This window comes from Rhinatrema bivittatum, chromosome 1, assembly GCF_901001135.1.
Source record: "Rhinatrema bivittatum chromosome 1, aRhiBiv1.1, whole genome shotgun sequence".
In the NCBI taxonomy this organism is placed as follows: Eukaryota; Metazoa; Chordata; class Amphibia; order Gymnophiona; family Rhinatrematidae; genus Rhinatrema; species Rhinatrema bivittatum.
Window position 1 is genome coordinate 281,319,774 of NC_042615.1, and position 19,753 is coordinate 281,339,526.

Here is a 19,753-nt window from a genome sequence, read left to right on the forward strand (position 1 = left end):
CAGTTGAAGGGAGTTGTGGTCCAGTTCTAAACTGCAATAGCAGATGGGGTGCATATCTGTGCTGGATATCCGGTGCTTACAAATGCAAGCCGTAAAGCTGCTTAATGCAGGTTTTCTAGCCTTGGGCTTCTTCGTGCTCTTCAACATCTTACTTCTTACATTCTCCGTCTTCCTTTATTTATTTTTTTATGCTTAAAACGTCTGTTTGAGGAGCTGCCAAGGCAGTGACAGAAAAATTTTAAAGTACCGCATTTTTCGCACTATAAGACGCACCTGACCATAAGACACACCTAGAATTTAGAGGAGGAAAATAAGAAAAAAAAAATTCTGTCCCCATGATGGGCTCTGTACAGAGCTCCCCCCTGGTGGCTGTCCGTGGGATATTTTTTTTATTTTGGTTTTTATAGTAAGGCAGAGAACATCCACACAGGTACTCACACTCACTGGTTTTCTCTCCCTCACAATCATACATAGGCTCTTTCACACTCACTAGCTCTCTCCCCCACTCAACTCACTGGCTCTCCCTCACATATACACATACCCACAGACAATCACACACTCAGTCTCTCTCCCTCATTCACACAGCTCTCTCACACCAGTTATTTTAAACTTTCATGACTGCTCCAAAGTTCAATAATAAATAGTCAGGGCTATATTACATTGATTAGGAAAGCAATTTGCTCCTAATATTTCAACAGGTAGCCACTTAATCAGCACAGGCAGTAATTCTATTTGCTTTTCATTAATTTCAGCTGTCAAACTGCTAATCAGTTCTGAAAAGCCACATTGCTTCATATGCAAGAAACATTTTAACAGAAATCACTGAACCACACAAAGAACTAAAAAAGCAAAGGTCTGTGTCATCCCAGGCAGTATACCACCCCCATGACCCTCTAATACATCCAAACAAATGAGAAGGAAATGGCCTGCACCAACCACAAACCCCAATGCCATGTATCATCCTCCGCCGGCAGAGCCCAAGCTCCCCGCTGGTCTGCCGTTCCCCGGGGTGCATCTCACTGTGAAGATTGGCGTGGGCAGGTCAGACATCAGCTGTTAGAACCGCGTGCGCTACGGAGGCCTCTCTGATTCAAACAGCTCCCTGCCGGTCTGGTGTTCCCGGAGTGCATCTTGCTGCGAAGGCCGGCGCAGCGCAGGTCAAATGCCAGCCTTCTGAACTGGAGGGACCTCCATAGCCCACGTGGTTCGGGCGGCTGATGTCTCGCCTGTGCCGTGCCGGCCCTTACGCCGGGGTGCGCCCCAGGAGCAGCAGACCGGCAGGGAGCTCGAGCTCCGCCGGCGGAGGACGACACACAGCATCAGGGCCCATGGTCGGCGCGGGCCATCTCCCTCGCATCTATCCAGACACACCAGAGGGCCGTGGGGGCGGTGTGCATTTGACCTGTGCCGTGTGCTGATTGAGCTGAGTTGGGGGGAGGAGGAAGGGGACGGCGCGTGAGAGGGAGAGATGCTACATTCGCTCCATAAGACGCACAGACGTTTTCTCCCCACTTTTGGGGGAAACAAAGTGCGTCTTATGAAGCGAAAGATACGGTAATAAGACAGATAAGAACAATAGGCCCCAAACAGCAGAAAATTTCTCAGAGAGACTAAGAAATATTTGTGTAGTAGCTCAGACAAAGACTAAGGGGCTCACGAGGACGCGTGTGCATGCGGTAACTCCCGCGCATGCTCAGAGAAGTCTTTTCTGAGCTCTGGGTCAGTATCAGCACAGTTTGATGACAAACACAAGTAATGACTAATTCATGCTTTGTCAATGAAGATCATTTAACTACGATGATGGATCAAGACACTCCATAGGGACGCAAGGAATCGGAAAGTATCTGCTGGCACCCTTTAAGGTCTATGATACAACAAAAGAGCCATAAGACTTTAAAACCACAAAACAGAATATAATCCTGGCTCTGACCTTCAACCGTCATGGAACTATGGCTTCCAGACATTGAAACCTCTCCAAAGTAGCCTCTACCTCCAACCCCTTTGCATTTGATATGAAGGCCATGCTATAAGGGCATTGAAAAGAAATGTATGGAATAACCATTCTGCATAATATTCAAGCCTCTGACAGACAAGGTAGCCAAAGCAATGACAGTCCTGGGCCTCTGAGCTCTAGGAAAGGGACAATTTCTACCAGGCCTGAAGACCGAACACACTCTATTCTATTCTATTCTATTAAATAAATAAAAATTCTCAGGGACCTTGAGACTGAAAAAGAATCTTGGAGAAACTAACTTCAACAGAAACTCTTGCTCCCCTTGAAGGCAGACTTGCTGAGATGGGCTATAGACACTGTATCTGCCACTCAATTATGCAGCAACAACCTCCCCACTGCAATAAGAAAACCACCTAGCAAGACAAAAATGTGACAAGATCATACAGTGAATCAGAAAAAGAGGCAGCCTCAAAAACTAAACAAGCTGCCTCCAAGACTCTCCAGGAGTACTACATTCAATGAAATAAAGCCAGAGTCACATATCCTCCACAAATGGATGGCCAAAGGCCTACTTTAAGAGGAACTGAACATTCCTGTCCTTCGGATCTTAAAGAGCCATCACTCTTAGTTGAAAAAGCTGTTTTGTGGGATTCAGTCGTTACCAGAGCATCCACTTAGGGAACCAAAATAAATCTCCCAGTCCTCTGCTGACAGAAAACATAGTTATGGATACACCTCCATTCAGGCCCCCAGCCAGGGACTCCCATTCCAACACCAAACATTTAACCGCCCACAGAGGGGAAAAAGCCACAGGACATCACTTGATCCCCTTCAAGAATGGGATCTCCTATGGGAGTCTCATTCCCTGTTGAATCTGACATTCAGAGGAATCACAACCTGGGAGATATATGTCATCAGAACCTCCTTTTGGTAAAACCGAAGACAGAAGAGATATCTCCCCCATATTTGGCAGGAATCTATCACGTTCTATTTCCTGCTCCTCTTCTGAACCCAGGGGAAAAACCCGAGGAGCTAAGACCCTGACGACTTGGACCCAGTCACCATGCAGTGGGGAATTTGGAGATATCCCTAGACCAGGAAACCCTGAAGAACCCTTCCTCACCAGGCCTCTGCCAGAACCGAAGGTCTGGTGCATACTACCACAATTTTGTGGTAGGAAGGAAGACTCCAAGTAGGCTAAGAGGTCCCCTCAAGGAGTAAAAATCAGAGGGCCCTGGGGCCCCAATAGCAAAAGATGCAGATCTGTGGAATGGATGCGAGCCACAAACTTTAACAAAATGGTGGCTAGTCCCACCGAAAACACGGACTGCCACAGTGATGGGAGCCATCAGTCCTTGCCATCTCCTGCATGCGGGAGAGCCAGTATCCCCCAGGCCAACTCCTTTAAGGACAAATTTGTGATGCCACCAGAGCGAGACAATAAGAGCCAGCTGTGGAAGTAAACATGCCAGCCCCCTCACACTCACAGGGATAACCCTGAGTGGGTGTCAGAGGAGGCGATAAGGCATTATTTCTGCACTGAATGAATTGCTGGAAGTTGCAGATGAGTCTGTTTAAATAAATATGTTATATAACTGTTATGCTACACTACTCAATCTAAGCTTGCTTTCAGATTTGTTTTCCTTTAGGGTACAATAAATACAACCCATCATCAGAAGATTTTACCAATCTGTTAATTTAACTTTTTATTTCTCCTAAGCTTCCTGACTCCATCCTATGCAAGTTAAAGTGCAAAGGTCTCAGCAGCAGCACTCCACACTATCATACAGGAGAACCCAGCTCATTTTCAAACCCAATTCCTGAGGCAGGCCAGCAGGGTTCTGAGGAAGATCTGAATGCAGTGATCACAGACCCTGAGAGGAAAGGAATCCCCCTACTGGCTTGCTCCAGGTGCATGTGAATCAATATCTAAATCAGCACTTCTCAACCGGTGTGTCGCGACACACCAGTGTGTCGCCAAGCACCGGCAGGTGTGTCGTGTGCTCCCGGTCTCCCCCACTGCTCTTCCTTCCCTGCTGCTGTTGCCACCGGGCTATCAGTACGTTCAAGCCCAGTGGGAACGGCAGCAGTGGTAGAAGAACCTGCGGCTGGCCTTTTCTTCTTCCCGCGCACAACCCCCCCCCCCCCCCGATCTGGAACAGGAAGTGATACTGGTGGGTGGGAAGGAGAAAGAGCCGTGCCGTGTGGAAAAATAGCAGCGGCGGCAGCAGCAGCGGCCCCTGAGCAAACGAAGCAGCCGGTAATCGGGAGACAGCAGCATGAGCCTCCCGCGGCCGATGGGATTCTTCTTTCTTGGCCTGCGGGGGCTGGAGGAGGAGGCTGCTGCAGCTACCATTTGGGCTTGGGGGGGGGGGGGAAGAGGAAGTGAGTGAGAGAAAGAGAGAGAAGCAGCCAGCCAGTGTGTGATTGAGAGCATGTTTGTGATTGAGAGAAACTGGTCAGAGAGCTGATGTGTGTGTATATGTGAGAGACAATGAAAGTGACTGCTCAGGGAGATGACTGATGTGTATGTGAGAGTGTGAGACATTAGTCAGGGAGGTGACTGGTGTGTGTGTGTGTGTGTGTGTGAGAGAGAGAAAAAGCATGGAAGTGAGAAATCTGGGTATGTGAGAAAGCATGGGCGTAAGAATCCCCATGTGTTGTGTGAAAGAAAGCATGGGAGTGAGAAGCCTGATTATGTGAGAGAGAGCATGGGAGTGGGAAGCCTGTGTGTGTGCATGCATGAGAGAGAGATAGACTGGTTGGTAAGGTGATGGTGTGTGTGAGAGAAAGAGACTGGTGTGTGTGAATGTGAGAGAAAGAATGTGATTCAGGGAATGAGAAGCCTGTGCACGTGGAGAGCGAGCATGGAAATGAGAGAGAGACTGGTGTGTGTGAGACACAGCATGGGAGGGAGAAGCCTGTATATTTGAAAGAGAACATGGGAGGGGGAAGCCTGTGTGTATGCATGAGAGAGATCAGGTGACTGGTGTGTGTTTGTGTGTGAGAGAGAAAGAAAGTGATTATGGGAATGAGAAGCCTGTGCATGTGGAGAGAACAAGCATGGGAGTGAGAGACTGGTGTGTGTGTGTGTGTGTGTGTGTGTGTGTGTGTGTGTGACAGAGAAAGTGATTGTGAGAGTGAGAAGTCCATATATGTAAGCAGAACACGGGAGTGGGAAGCCTGTGTGAGTGTATGGCATGAGAGAAACTGTTCAGGAAGGTGACTGGTGTGTGTGTGTGTCAAAGACTGTTTGGGAGATGATTAGTGTGTGAGAGACAGAAACTGGTCATGGGGGCATGACTGGTATGGTGTGTGTGTGAGAGACATGGGCACTAAGGAAGAGGACCATGAGTATAGAGCTTAGCTTCTACTGCTTCAGGTGTGTGCTACGGCCTGCATGGAAGGGGAGTAGGAGAGCTGCTGGAGGGAGTAAGTAAAGGTGGCTTTTAAAGTTTATTTTTCTTGATTGACTGCATTTTAATTATTTAATATTATGTGATGTCTGCTTTTTTAAAATATTTTATTGGTGTTTGGAGAATGTTTAATAGTTTTTATGAGTTTTTAATTGTTGGATGTTATTCTGTTCATAGCTGTTTTGAAACATTTATTCTGCTTATTAATATAGTTTTACAATTATTTTTGTGTGGGGATCTATAGCTGCTTGCTAGTTCTGTTTTCCTAATAAGAGGTGTATTGGTTTTTAGGGCCTGATTTAATATTTGTGGTGTTGCCTTTTCATAGATAGGGTTGCTCCTGTTTGAGTGCATTCCATAATACAGGTGTTACTGTGTGCAAATTAGTTTAAGTGCATTACTACAGATCCTTATTTATTTATTTATTTATTTGAGGTTTCTTATATACCAATAGCCGTTTGCACATCGTATCGGTTTACATACAACTAATAACTTATGGGCAAAGCCCCTTACAAAGAACAGTAGAATAATGTGGAAAACAAATATACAGGAGATATAATTGTAATAAATAGAACTATACAATAAAAATACAAGAGATATATATGTATGTGCGAGTAGGGAGTATAAGAGTTACTTAGGGAACTATATTCCTGGGAGTATGTTAGGTCAGTTCTGTGTCCGTTACCGAGATGAGATATTTTACTAGCATGTAAGCGTTTGTATCAGTCTTATTTGTTGTGTTTTCTCAAGAGGACATGCATTGGTGGTAAACTGATATCTTTTCATAAGTAGGGCTATTCAGCCTGGAAGTAGAAGGAGTTTGAGTTGTTGTTACTGAGATGACACCAGAACCAGAATATCTTTTTTGTAGGGTGAGTTGTATGGGGAATGTCATAATTCTGCTTTACATCCATTATTGTGGGTCAGGGGGATTCCCGTGGATGCAAACTGTACTTTTACATCTAGCCCTGTGACTATCATGGGTCAGTGTGTCATGCATGTGAGAACCATCTGTCAGGTGTGTCCCGACAGAAAAAAGGTTGAGAACCACTGATCTAAATGATATAGCCTATAACCCTAGTCAAAGCTGCAACAGATGGATTATAAAGAGAACAGGTATAAAATATGGAGGCAAACCCTTAGAAAAATTAAACAGGCAAACCATGAGGCAGGAAAGAAGGCCTCCCTACAATTTGGTAAAAAAAAAAAAAGTAGGGGGAGCAAGAGAGCAGAATATGCTGGCACAGTCAATGCCTGGGGTGCTCCTGTCTCCTTACATAGAGCTGTTCATCCCGTTCCACAGACCCTTTCCGAGCAGTCCAAAGACAGTAGTTTTCCTGTCCCTGCAGAAGAATGCAAAGTGCCTCAAATGGTGTATCTTTGGGAAAAGGCAACACTGACAATTTTATGCTTCAAGCCAACCAATAAGAAGTCCAGGACAGGTAAGCAACAAGGACAGCAGGATGCTAGACCTCACTCAGGGGTGACATCATCAGATAGAGACCAGCATGGAAAACTTTTGTCAAATTTCTAGTCCTCACTCATGGGTGACATCATCAGATGGAGCCTGGCACGGAAAACGTTTGTCAAAGTTTCTAGAAACAGACACACTGAACAAGTCCAGCACGTCCACGTGTGCATGCCGAGTCCCTCTTCAGTCTTATAATATAGAATTCACGAAAAATAAAATAATAAACTGAAAGAAACCCAACTCCACGGGGTGGCGGGTGGATTTCGTGTGGGCTAATATCCAGCTGTCCTTGGAGAACACCTGTTACAGGTAAGCAATTCTGCTTTCTCCAAGGACAAGCAGGATGGTAGTCCTCATACATTTATTTTATTTATTTATTTAGTGTTTTTCTATACTGGCATTCACGATAGGGATCACATCATGCTGGTTTATGTTTAACGGGGTGCAAAATGAAGATACAATAAAACTATAACAGGTGCGGAGAAACACTGAAGTTACAATAAAACAGGGATGTTCAAAACTGGGAGCAGAAGAAAAGGCGAGAGGAATTTAACAGAAAGAGCAATTGTTTACAATGTTCTAAGAATGTCTGACTGTGGTTGTCGGTGACTTAAGGTTCAGTTGGGGGTCTGGAAAGGCTTGCTTAAACAACCACGTCTTAAGCCTTTTTCTGAATGTTAGAAGGCAAGGTTCCTGTTGCAGATCCGGTGGGATGGAGTTCCATAGCGACGGTCCTGCTGTGGAGAAGGACTGGTCTCTAAAGGTTATATGTTGAGAGGTTTTGGTATGTGGTACATATAGTGATTCTCTGTAAGCCTCTCTGATGGGTCTGGAGGAGGTATGTTTTTTGAGTGGGATTTGTAGGTTGAGTGGAGCATGGTGATGGATGGCTTTGTAGATAGTGGTAATGGACTTATGTATGATTCTGTAGTGAATTGGCAACCAGTGTAGGCCTTTGAGGATGGGAGATATGTGGTCTCTTCTCCTCGTATTTGTCAATATTCTGGCTGCCGTGTTTTGGACCATCTGAAGAGGTTTGGTGTGAGACGAGGGGAGACCTAATAAGATAGAGTTATAGTAGTCTATCTTAGAGAAGATTATTGCTTGCAGAACTGTTCTGTAATCATGAAAGTGAAAGAGTGTTTTTATTCTTTTTAGGACATGTAGTTTATGAAAACAGCCCTTAGTTGTTTGGTTAATAAATGATTTTAGGTTTAGCCGATTATCAATAATAACTCCTAAGTCTCTTGCTTGGGAAATGTGAAAGTTGGCTGGTGGATTCATAGTGATATTACTGTTTTCCGGGGATATAAGGAGTTCGCTTTTTGAAGAATTTAGTATTAAGTTTAAGCTGGTGAGGAGGCAGTTGATTTCTTGAAGGCAATTTTCCCAAAATTCAAGTGTTTTTTTGATGGATTCTTTAAGGGGGATCACGGTCTGGACATCGTCGGCATATAAGAAGTGTTTTAGGTTCAGTTTGGTTAACAACTGGCAAAGTGGAAGAAGGTAAATGTTGAAGAGCGGGGGGACAGGTAGGAGCCCTGAGGAACTCCTAGGGAGGAAACATAAAGGTGAGATTCTTTATTGTGGATTTTAACCTTGTAGCCTCTGTTCCCAAGGAATGTTTTGAACCAGGCCAGTGCAGTTCCTGTTATGCTGATGTTCGCCAGCTGATTTAGGAGGATGGAGTGGTTAACGGTGTCAAATGCTGCCGAGAGGTCCAAGAGGATCAATAAGAAGGCATGACCTTTATCGAGGCCCATGATGAGGTAGTCTGTCAGGGAAATGAGTAGGGATTCAGTACTTAATGCTTTTCGGAATCCATATTGAGTAGGGAAAAGAATTTTGTGATCTTCGATGTAGTCCGATAGTTGTGTGTTAACTAATTTTTCCATGACCTTGGCTATGAATGGGAGGTTGGAGATCGGGCAGAAGCTGTTGGGATCTTTAGGATCCAAGTTTGGTTTCTTTAGGAGTGGTTTGATGGAAGCCAGTTTAAGATCGTCTGGATAGATTCCCTGGGATAAAGAACAGTTAATAATGTCAGCCAGAGATTTGGAGATGGTGTCAGGGATTAGAAGTACATGGGTGAACACATAACTACAAGCTGCTCCCAAACATAAGACAGGCAGCACTTAACAGGTGCAAACGTGCACAACACCTAGTGCTGCTATAAAACTGGGAGAAAGCATGCACCCGAATAAGGGGCCCGAGGCAGGAAGAGCTGGGTTTTTATGGTTGAAAAAGATTACGGAGGACTGACTCAACGAAATGACTGTCACGTCACCCATCTTTGTCCAAACAATAAATAATGAGAGGTGAAGGTATGGAGGGAACTCCAGGTCGCCACCTTGCAGATCTCGTGTACGGGTACTGTACACGAGTGAGCTACCAAAGCTGACATGGCTCAAACACAATGAGCCTTCAAGTTGCAGTCCCGCTTGTGCTTAGCAGAAAGAAATACAGTCCCCTAGCCCATTGGATCCTTTGGGGGTCATCTGAGCACAAAGATTGCAGCCATGGACATCATGCAATGCCCCCCAGCCACAAAACACTGATCTCGTGAGGGTCCGTGATGGACACAGTCCGGGGGCACTGGGGGCAACGGCAGAACTGGATGACACCATGGGAAAAAGAACCTGGCACGAGGTGAGAGCCCGGCGGCCACCAGGAGGCGGCACTGTCGGTAATCGACCACAAACTACGACAAAAACTTACTGCAGTGCCTGAGAAAACCCCGAAAAGCGCAGAGAAACCTGACTGGACTCGGGAAGAACCGGAAGATTAGTTTTCCACACAGAAAGAGTGTGAGCGCCACAGCTGTGAAGCTTCAGCGTCGTAGAAAAAGAAAGACTGAAGAGGGACCCCATGTAGACGCATGGATAGTGACATGCTGGGCATGCTCAGTGTGTCTGTCAAAGTTCTAGAAACTTTGACAGAAGTTTTCCGTGCTGAGCTCCATCTGATGATGTCACTCATGTGTGAGGACTAACATCCTGCTTGTGCTTGGAGAAAATTAATGGGATGTATGTGCACCATGAGCCTCCAGAGGTTTCTGGTCCCTGAGAGCAGCAAACCAATTTGGTCTTCTGAATAGCTGTCATGTACAATCACGAGATTTATTTATATGCCATAACTCTAGTTTATGACCAGTTTATGCATTTTAAAAGATCATAGGTTGTGGTCCTCAAAGACCAGAGTCTGATTCACCACCCTCCCCCCACTCCCACATACTATTACTACAAAATTCTCCTTCAACTCAATGGAGATATGGGGAGAAAAAAAAAAGAATGCGCTGGTTCCAGGCTCAGCAGGACCACCTTTCCCTTGCAAACATTAAGTCCTACTGAAGCTGGGAATAACTCACTGCACACAATAAGCACACAAAAGGAGCAAGACCCTGCCACCCAATCCCAGGAGTGGACAGAAGTGCAAGGCGACATCAAGAGGCAAATAACAAAATTTAAAAAAGAGAAAAACTCCTACTCTTCATATTCATCCGATTCATCCTCGTCGTCCTCCTCAAACTTCAACTTTTTCTGTATAAAGAGAAAGAAACCAGTGCAACGTCAATTCATGCTATAAGGTGATGCTGTGAACACAAAACTACAAATAGGTGAAACAGAGTGACTTGAGTAATGTTGTGATTTTAGCACATATACCATGTTTAGTTTTAAGTTATTTTACGTGCTGTAATTGTAAGGATGCATCCACGCTTTTTATATGCTCAGTGGCTTTTAAAGTACAGTTAATATGGATCCAGAATATTATTTTATTATTTATTTATGAGCATTTGATATTTAGCTTTTTCCCAAAGTTGGTCTCAAGGTGGATTACAATACATATGTGCAATATTGTTTGAGTAAACACCCTTTGCTCCCGATAGATGCAGGGTCAATGCTATATATATATATATATTTATATATCTGATTTTAGAACACGTGCTACTCTTAACAGCACGCCCATCTTTCTGAGTGTGTACTAAACTCCCAGCCAAATTTTTGCTACCTTCTCTCTCTCCATTAGTCCCCAATTATCCTCTCTAATAAGAGCATTTGGTATACCCTCCTTTTGTAACCAGATCTTCTACCACATTGCTGACTTTTCTAGTTTCAACATGATTTTTCAAAAAAAGTCTCTTAAAACAAAAATAAATAAAAAATAGCTCCAATATATCTATTTTTGATTAATTAAATTTCCCAGGAAGGTATAAATGAATGCATGAAGGCCGGTTCTGTTTTTACAGCACGAGCAGTGCGGTCTTCATAAGCTTTACAAACAGTACGTGTTGCATTGCAAACATGTCCTGCTACCCCAGTGTATCAAATATTGTTATAGTACATACACTCTGCTTTAACTGCAGTATCCTGAAGACAGGCCCTTGTCTCATGGCTACGGGCAACTGTACTATTGAGTATGGTTGGGTGGGAGGCTCATCACATGTTCTATTCACAAGCAAAGCTCCAACGCTTATAAACATCAGTGATTTTCCCTGGTCTGAACAACTCAATGAATAATAAGCAACTCTACACACCTCATGATGAATCGGGATCCCAGGGGGAAGGGATAAAATACCAGGGATCTAGTGATAGGGAGGGCCGGTGTTGGATGGAGTGGAAACAACCAGGAAGGGATACATTGTGCACTGGGAGTAGAGGTTAGGCTTACATAGTACCAAGGCAGAATACACTGTACCGAGGCACATAGTCATGATAAAAATGAATGTTCTGCCTCCATTTTTATATTTATCAAAAACTTTACCGATCTCGATCCCTAATGCCTTACTGAAACTTTGGAAGAGATGGATTTTTTTTTTTTTTAATCTGGAAAAAGAGACACCCCCCCCCCCCCCACCAGAGTGGCATGACAGGTTATGTACCAATCAAAACTGAAAGATGGCTTGGGAACACCAAACATTACTTGGTACTATGTAGCTTCATAATTAAGAGTCCTGATAAGACTGGCACAGGAAGAGAGATTTAAAAATTGTGGGTACGGTTGGAGCAAAATTTAGTATGAGATATGCCACCTTCAGCAATGATATGGCAACCCAGAAGAACTTGAAGACCACTGAACACAGTCCCACCTACTACGCTACATACTCTGCGTTTATGGACTCGCTGATGCACCATGTTAATGGATCAGAAAGCTTACTTAATAGTTCTTCTTTATACCATTATAAAGATTTTGCACCAGGGCATGATCTGAAATATTATCAAAAATGGTCTGATCAGGGATTATATTTGATGGAACATCTCTGGGATTGGAAAGATGTGAAGAGTTTTGAAGAATTGGGTGATAAACTAATAGCTGAGGCCAAAAATTATTTTCTGTATTCCCAAATAAGGCACTTTATGAAAATAAAGGAAAATTAGCTCTTACCTGTTAATTTTCGTTCCTGTAGTACCACGGATCAGTCCAAACCATGGGTTGAGCCTCCTGTCCAGCAGATGGAGACAGACCAAAACTGAAATGGTATCCTATATCAGGACAGAGCCTACCCTGCAGCCCTTCAGTATAACCATTGTCAAAGCAGCAAAAGGCATAAGGTCAAGCAAGTAACAAGATAACTAATAAAATTGTTGAACAATCCAACCAGAGAACAATTGAATAAACCGTGTGACTAAACACTCTTGCATGACTACCCCTGATCATCGTAAGAGATGCTTCCAGTGCCTTCAATGAGAATCCGAGAGCCATGCAGAGATACTTCTATAAGAAGGAGAAAACAGAAAAGAGTTCGAGCGGACAGACCGAGGAAAACATGGGAGGGTGTCTGGACTGATCCGTAGTACTACAGGAACGAAAATTAACAGGTAAGAACTAATTTTCCTTTCCCTGTACATACCCAGATCAGTCCAGACCATGGGATGTACCAAAGCTTCCCTAAAAAGGGTTGGACCAAGACAGTCCCGCTCGAAGAACCTGCCAACCGAAGGAACCGATCACTGGCGCCTGTACGTCGAGGCGGTAATGGCTAGCAAAGGTATGCAGGGATTTCCACGTAGCTGCCCTGCATATTTCCTGCAGAGAGACCGATTGACTCTCCGCCCAAGAAGTAGCCTGAGAACGCAAGGAGTGAGCCTTTAGGCCCTCTGGAACCTCCCTGCCTTGGCAGAGATAGGCTGAGGAAACCGCCTCCTTCAACCACCGAGCAATCGTAGTCTTAGAAGCTTGGTTGCCCCTATTGGGACCACTCCACAGAACAAAGAGATGATCGGAGATCCGGAAGTCATTGGTAACTTGGAGATAGCGCAGTAAAACGCATTTTACATCAAGGCAGCGTAAGTCACCCCCAAGTGGACCCGCTATATCCTCAGGAAAAAATGCAGGAAACTCCACCAACTGATTGACATGAAAGGAAGAAACAACCTTAGGCAAGAAAGAAGGTACGGTCTTGAGGGAAACTCCCGAATCCGAGAACTGCAGGAAAGGTTCTCGACAGGACAACGCTTGAATTTCCGACACCCTTCTGGCGGAGCAAATAGAAACCAGAAAAACGGTCTTGAGTGTCAAGTACTTGAGGGTAGCCTGACGGAGAGGTTCAAAAGGTGCTTCGCAGAGAGCCAGAAGAACTAAATTAAGACTCCATGAAGACAAGTGGCCCGGACGGGCGGCTTCAAATGCTTGGCGCCCTTGAGGAAATGGACAATATCTGGGTGAGAGGCCACCATATGACCCTCGATGGTGCCTAAGAGGAAACCTAGGGCAGAGACTTGCACGCGCAACAAGCTGAAGGAAAGACCCTTGGAGAGGCCTTTCTGAAGGAAGGAAAGAAGCATAGGAACCGAAGGCGAACGAGCCGAGACCCCGGATTCCGCGCAGGCATTTTCAAAAATTTTCCACACGTGAACATAGGCCAGCGACGTAGACTGTTTACGAGCTCAGAGCAGAGTGGTTATAACTTCTTCTTTATAGCCCTTTTTCCTCAGTCTCTGCTGTTCAAACACCATGCCGCTAGACAGAAGCGATCCGCCTGGTCGAGAAATACGGCACCTTGCCGGAGAAGGCATGGGAGATGGACGAGGCGAAGAGGACCATCCGTCGCCAGATTTACTAGATCCGCAAACCACGGTCTGCAGGGCCACTCGGGTGCTACAAGAATGAACAGACCCCGGTGTAGCTCTATTCTTCTGAGAATATTTCCCACTAGTGGCCAAGGAGGAAATACGTAGAGGAGAATGTCATGAGGCCATGGGAGGACTAGAGCATCCACTCCTTCCAAGCAATACTCCCTCCAGCGGCTGAAGAATCTGGGAGCCTTGGCAGTGCTCAAGGTTGCCATCAGGTCCAGGTGGGGAGAACCCCACCTGCGAACAATCAGATCCATCGCCCTGTCAGATAATCCCATTCACCGGGATGGAGACATTGTCGGCTGAGGAAGTCGGCTTGTACATTCTCCTTGCCCGCTATGTGGGAGGCAGCTAGACGATCCAGGTGCCGCTCCGCCCAGGCGAGGAGCTTGCTGGCTTCCAGCGCCACCAGACGACTCAGAGTACCCCCCTGACAATGGATATAGGCCACCGTGGTGGAACTGTCCGAGAGAATGTGCACCGCTTTGTGGCAGAATAGCGGAAGAAAAGCCTTGAAAGCCAGGCGCACAGCCCGGGCCTCCAGACGATTGATGTGCCAACGTGACTGGGCTGGAGATCAGTACCCCTGCGTCATCTGGGATTGACAGACCGCTCCCCACCTGGAGAGGCTGGCATCTGTCGTGACTATGATCCACTGCGGAGTCAGTAAAGGCATCCCCCTTCAAGAGATGCACCAGCGACAGCCACCATTGTATATCTGCAATGGTAGAGTAGGAGAGTGATAGAGTGGTCTGGAACTGTTCGGACACTGGCTTCCAGCGGGATAACAACACTTTCTGTAATGGTCGCATATGCGCAAATGTCCAAGGGACCAGGTCGATAGTGGAGGCCATGGTTCCCAGAACCTGTAGGTAATCCCATGCCGTGGGAAGTGGAAGCGAAAGAAAGCTGCGCACTTGATCGATGAGCTTGAGCGCCTGAGCATCTGGGAGAAAAACCTTTCCGACTCTGGTATCGAAGCGAGCTCCCAGAAATTCCAGGACCTGGGAGGGCTGGAGATTGTTCTTGGGGAAGTTGATTATCCAGCCGAGTGAGGTGAGAAGAGCCAGGACCCTGTCGACTGCTAGTCTGCAGAGAGCCAGTGACTTGGCCTGCACGAGCCAATCGTCCAGATAAGGATGGACCAGGATTCCTTCTCGGCGAAGTGCAGCCACCACTACTACCATCGCCTTGGTAAAAGTGCGGAGAGCAGTGGCAAGGCTGAAGGGCAGAGCTCGAAACTGGAAGTGTTGATCCAGGATGTTGAAACGGAGATCTTTCTGGTGCTCGCGTCGGATCGGTATGTGGAGATAAGACTCCGTCAGGTCGTTGGAGGCCAGATATTCGCCTGGATGAACTGCCGCTATCACCGCCCTCAGGGTCTCATTCAGAAATGGGACACCCTGAGGGCACGGTTGACCCTCTTGAGGTCCAAGATTGGACGAAAGGAATTGTCCTTTTTTGGTACGACGAAGTAAATGGAATACTGGCCGGTGCCTTGTTTCTCCACTGGCACCGGAACTATCGCTCCGAGGTCCTGGAGTCTGGCGAGGGTCTGACAGACAGCAGGCCTCTTTAGTTGACTGCAAGAAGATAGAGATCCGGTAGGTCCCGGGCAAATTCTAACGCGTAGCCGTTTTCTATCACCTCGAGAACCCACTGATCCGATGTGATTTTGGCCCATTCCTCGCAGAACAGAGAGAGACGCCTACCTAGGTTTCGTACAGAGGAATGGACCGGCCAGATCTCATTGGGCAGAGGACTTGATGGCCGTATGTTGTTGATTACCATCTCGGAAGGCACAACGGCCCCGAAAGGAATGAGACCAGGACTGCAACCTGGAGGTGGCTCCTCCTGGAAAAGAACCTCGCACCCTATTGTTGTACCGGCGTTGGCCCCTGAAGCGGGTACATGTCGGGAAAAAAAGACTTAGACTGTTTAGGGCGGTACTCCGGCAGTTTATGAACCTTGTTTTCACCCAAGGATTTAATAAGCTGTTCTAGGTCCTCTCCAAAAAGCAACTTCCCTTAAAGGGGAGTGTGCCCAGTTGAGCCTTAGAAGAAGAGTCTGCGGACCAGTTACGCAGCCAGAGGAGGCATCTAGCGGACACTGCGGAAACCATCGCCTTGGCCTGGACTTGGAGCAAGTCATAGAGGGCATCCGCACCATATGCAATGGCACCTTCTAAATGTTCCGCTTGCTCTGCCTCTGCAGAAGGAAGGTCCTAGGGTGCTGAGTAATTGCTGTATCCACCTAAGACTTGCCCGCTGCATGAGACTGCTGCAGATCGTCGCCCGGACTCCTAAGGCTAAGACCTCAGAAATCCGCGTAAGAAAAAATTCAAGCTTACGGTCTTGAACACCCTTCAGAGCAGTGGCGCCCACCACTGGGATCATGGTATGCTTGGTAACCGCAGATACGGAAGAATCCATCTTGGGAATCTTCAGTATGTCCAGGCAATCTTCGGGGAGTGGACAGAGCTTGTCCATAGCTCTACCGACTCGGACACCCGTCTCTGGAGCTTCCCATTCCCATAGCAGAAGCAACTTATGCATGGGATGGAAGGGAAAAGTGCGCGCAAGTGCCCTGAGTCCCGCCAGGACTGGGTTCATGTTTGCCGGCATCGCCACTGTCACCGTATCCTCCGGAGGGGCATTGATCCCCAATTCTTGTAAAATAGAGGGGATGAGTGGCTCCAGCTCTTCCCGCTGGAACAGACGAAGCACTCGGGGGGTCATCCCCGTCAAGGGGGGGGGGGGGCTGGCGAAGAAAACTCCTCATCCGGATCCTGGGGGGGGGGGATCCACGGGAGGCTGCAGTCTCCCGCGGTGGATCCGGGGGGGGGGGGGGGGGACCCCTGGGACCACCCGCACCCAGACAGAGCCTTACGCATCCGGGACCATGGGGGGGGGGGGGAACGGAGCGAGAACCCGAGGGAACTTTGGGGGAGGGGGATCCGGGGGGGGGGGCCTCATCCATCTGCAGACTGGCCAAATATGATTTGTGCATTAGAAGCACAAATTCCGATGAAAAACGGGCCAGAGATGATTTTCCCGAGGGGGGAGGGGGGCCAAGGAGGAGTGGGAGGGTCTGGGACATCACCCTGAGAGCGTACCGGGCTTAAATCGGGGGAGGGGGGGGTAGAACTTGAGAATCCAGCTCCTCTGCCTCCTGAAGCCCTGCATCGGCATTGTCAGAAAAACCCAAGATGGCCGCCGTTCCCTCAGTTTGCCAGGTCGGGAACGGCCTGGCCAACCATCGGGGAGCACGTCCCCGGGCTGAATTCTTCGTCGCTGCCGAGGAGGGGCCCTCCCCACCCGGCAGGCAGCCAGAACAGAGACCACCGCAGGACAGCTGGGAGGCCGGCTCTCTACAGGCTAGGCACATGTGAGAATGCGGCATTGAGGCAGGAATAACAGCCGTGAGAGAGCAAAAACAGCTGAGCCGGGACCCCCCCGGGGAGAAGTGCAGGAGATCAAACCCTGCACTCTCCTGATGCTGAGGCAGACACAAATTTACAAAAGTACCTCAGCCTCTCTGGGGCCTTGAAAGACACCAAAAGTAAATATCTTATGCTTTCAATATTATTATTATTTTTATTTTTCTTCAGCAAGCAGGGGAATAAATCATACCTGTCAGAGCACCCGAGGAATAGTCATCTCGGGGCAAGGCAGAAGGTACAGGGGGAGTGACTGGCACCACCAGTATCACCCCACAATAAAAAGGCCACCGGGGAGGGAGCCTGGGCTGAACAAGTCAAGGGGCAAGCCCCCCTAGGCCCCCCAAGAGCTAGGGAGACAGTACTGTCTCCCTGACACAGAATAAATAAAATTCACAAAATGAAGGGTTTTTGGGGGGTTTTTTGTTTTTTTTCCACAGAGAATTAACTCTAGATAATACTTGCTTTAGCTTGCCCCCCAAGAAAAAAGAAGAAGAAAAGGACCCAGAAGGGTAAGGGCAAGCTAACAGGGAACCACAGGGTGAGCTGTCTGGCATCTGCTGGAGACAGACAAATACTGAAGGGCTGCAGGGTAGGCTCTGTCCTGTAGTAGTGGACAGAGCCTACCCTGCAGTTTTGGTCTGTCTCCATCTGCTGGACAGGAGGCTCAACCCATGGTCTGGACTGATCCGGGTACATACAGGGAAGACAGATTTTATCCAAAGGTGAAAGTCTATTTGAAGGATATTACAATTTGGCTAATTCTCTGAAGGGTACTATTACTAAAATCATGGAATTTTGAATAAGGATTTGCTTACGAGGCCATCTCATATAAGAGCTTGGGAAAGAGATTTAGGTACTGGAGTATCACAAGATGAGTGGGATCTTTCCTTTTTGTACATCAGTAGGTGTTCTATTTCAGCAGCCCTAACTACAAATAGTTATAAGGTTTTATTTAGGTGGTACAACACACTGAGAAACTGCATAAAGCCTAGACACATGATGATGATAAGTATTGGAGAGGTTGTGGAGATATTGGGACATTCTATTCTATTTGGTGGAACTGCCGGTCATTACTGAATTTCATGGTAAAGTTTATTCTTTGATGACTGGCATGGTGGGTTTGGAGCTGGTACCCTCTCCTAAGCAAGCTTTATTAAATATCCCAACAGTACAATGTGATGAACACACACAGATATTGTTACAACAATTCATTTTGGCTGCAAGATGTGAAATAGCTTACCAGTGGAAGAATCCCACTGGCCCCGCTATATCAGCAGCATACAAACGTATGGAATGTGTACATAGCCTGAATAAGATCACTACCACCATGAAACAAAAGACTTCCAAATTTGAGAAAATCTGGTCTCCATATGTACACTGGAAACGGTCTCAGGTTTAATGTTTTTGACTGAATTTTGCAGCATTCTTCAGATAGGGCCTCTTAGTGGCAAACCACGTAGTGGAGGGAGGTTCCATTCACTTCCACTTGTCTTAAGCTCATGTCTTCTCTTTACATATTTCTATATTTACATCTATAATTGTAATGTATCTCTTAGAGTTGTTTGGCGGTACCTTGACTTTTTCCCTCATTTGTCTAATTATGGCCTTGCTATTGGTTATATATTGTTGATAATAAGGGAGGGACGAGTATATGAAATGAAAGAATTTTAACAATGCTTGCTAAACAGTCTTTATATTCCTGAATGCTTAATGGATATCGTTTTGTATTTTTTTTGTGTTTAACACAACATTTAAACTGGAAAAAAAAAAAAAAAAGCAAACACTGTATCCAGGAAGTAAGAGATAATGTACCGGGGAAGGATGCAGTCTTCCCTGGGGAGCCTGATTTTTTGAAGGTCTCTTGATTGGAGATGTGTTATGTTCTTCTTCCTCCTCCTCATCTTCAGAATCTTCTTGACCTAGGGGCAGAAATCAACACCACAGGCAACACCAGAGTCGGTCAGCTATAGTGTTGAGAACTCTACAGGAAGGGGGAAGCACAGCTGGGAGAAGGCAGAGGTAGGAGAAGGGCTGTGCCAGAAATGTGGCACGCTCCAGTTTCTGCTGCCACCGTGTCACCAACTTCTTCTACAGCTTCTGCCACAGAACTAGGTCACGGAGGGAGTCAGATTCCGGAACAAAAAAAACAACCCAATGTCTGTGTGTCCGTGGAGATTGGGGAGAAAAATATCCCACCTGGGCCCGAGACCCCCCATACACACACACGCTAGAGCTTACTAATGAAGTGATGGCCACTGATGTATATGGGACCGGAGCCAGACTTCAGTCGGAAGGAGACCGGGGGAGTGATTGCAAAGCCAGCCAGACTCACCTAAAAGCAGAAAGAAAGGGAATCATGAGACGTTAGAATTCCCGCAGCTCTACTTTTTGAAAACG

The 19,753-nt window shown here is 46.7% G+C and overlaps 1 protein-coding gene across 2 annotated transcripts in view; it reads right to left on the reverse strand.

The window, feature by feature from the left end:
* The window catches only part of LOC115087953 (nucleophosmin-like), a 210,587-nt gene that overhangs the window by 122,646 nt on the left and 68,188 nt on the right, over positions 1 to 19,753 (reverse strand). For both annotated transcript variants that reach the window (XM_029595739.1, XM_029595729.1), the window contains exons 4-6: positions 19,595 to 19,688; positions 19,169 to 19,275; positions 10,328 to 10,380 (exon numbers count right to left, since the gene is read on the reverse strand). In XM_029595739.1, the coding sequence (XP_029451599.1) occupies positions 10,328 to 10,380; positions 19,169 to 19,275; positions 19,595 to 19,688 (254 nt within the window). The remainder of the gene's footprint in view (positions 1 to 10,327; positions 10,381 to 19,168; positions 19,276 to 19,594; positions 19,689 to 19,753) is intronic.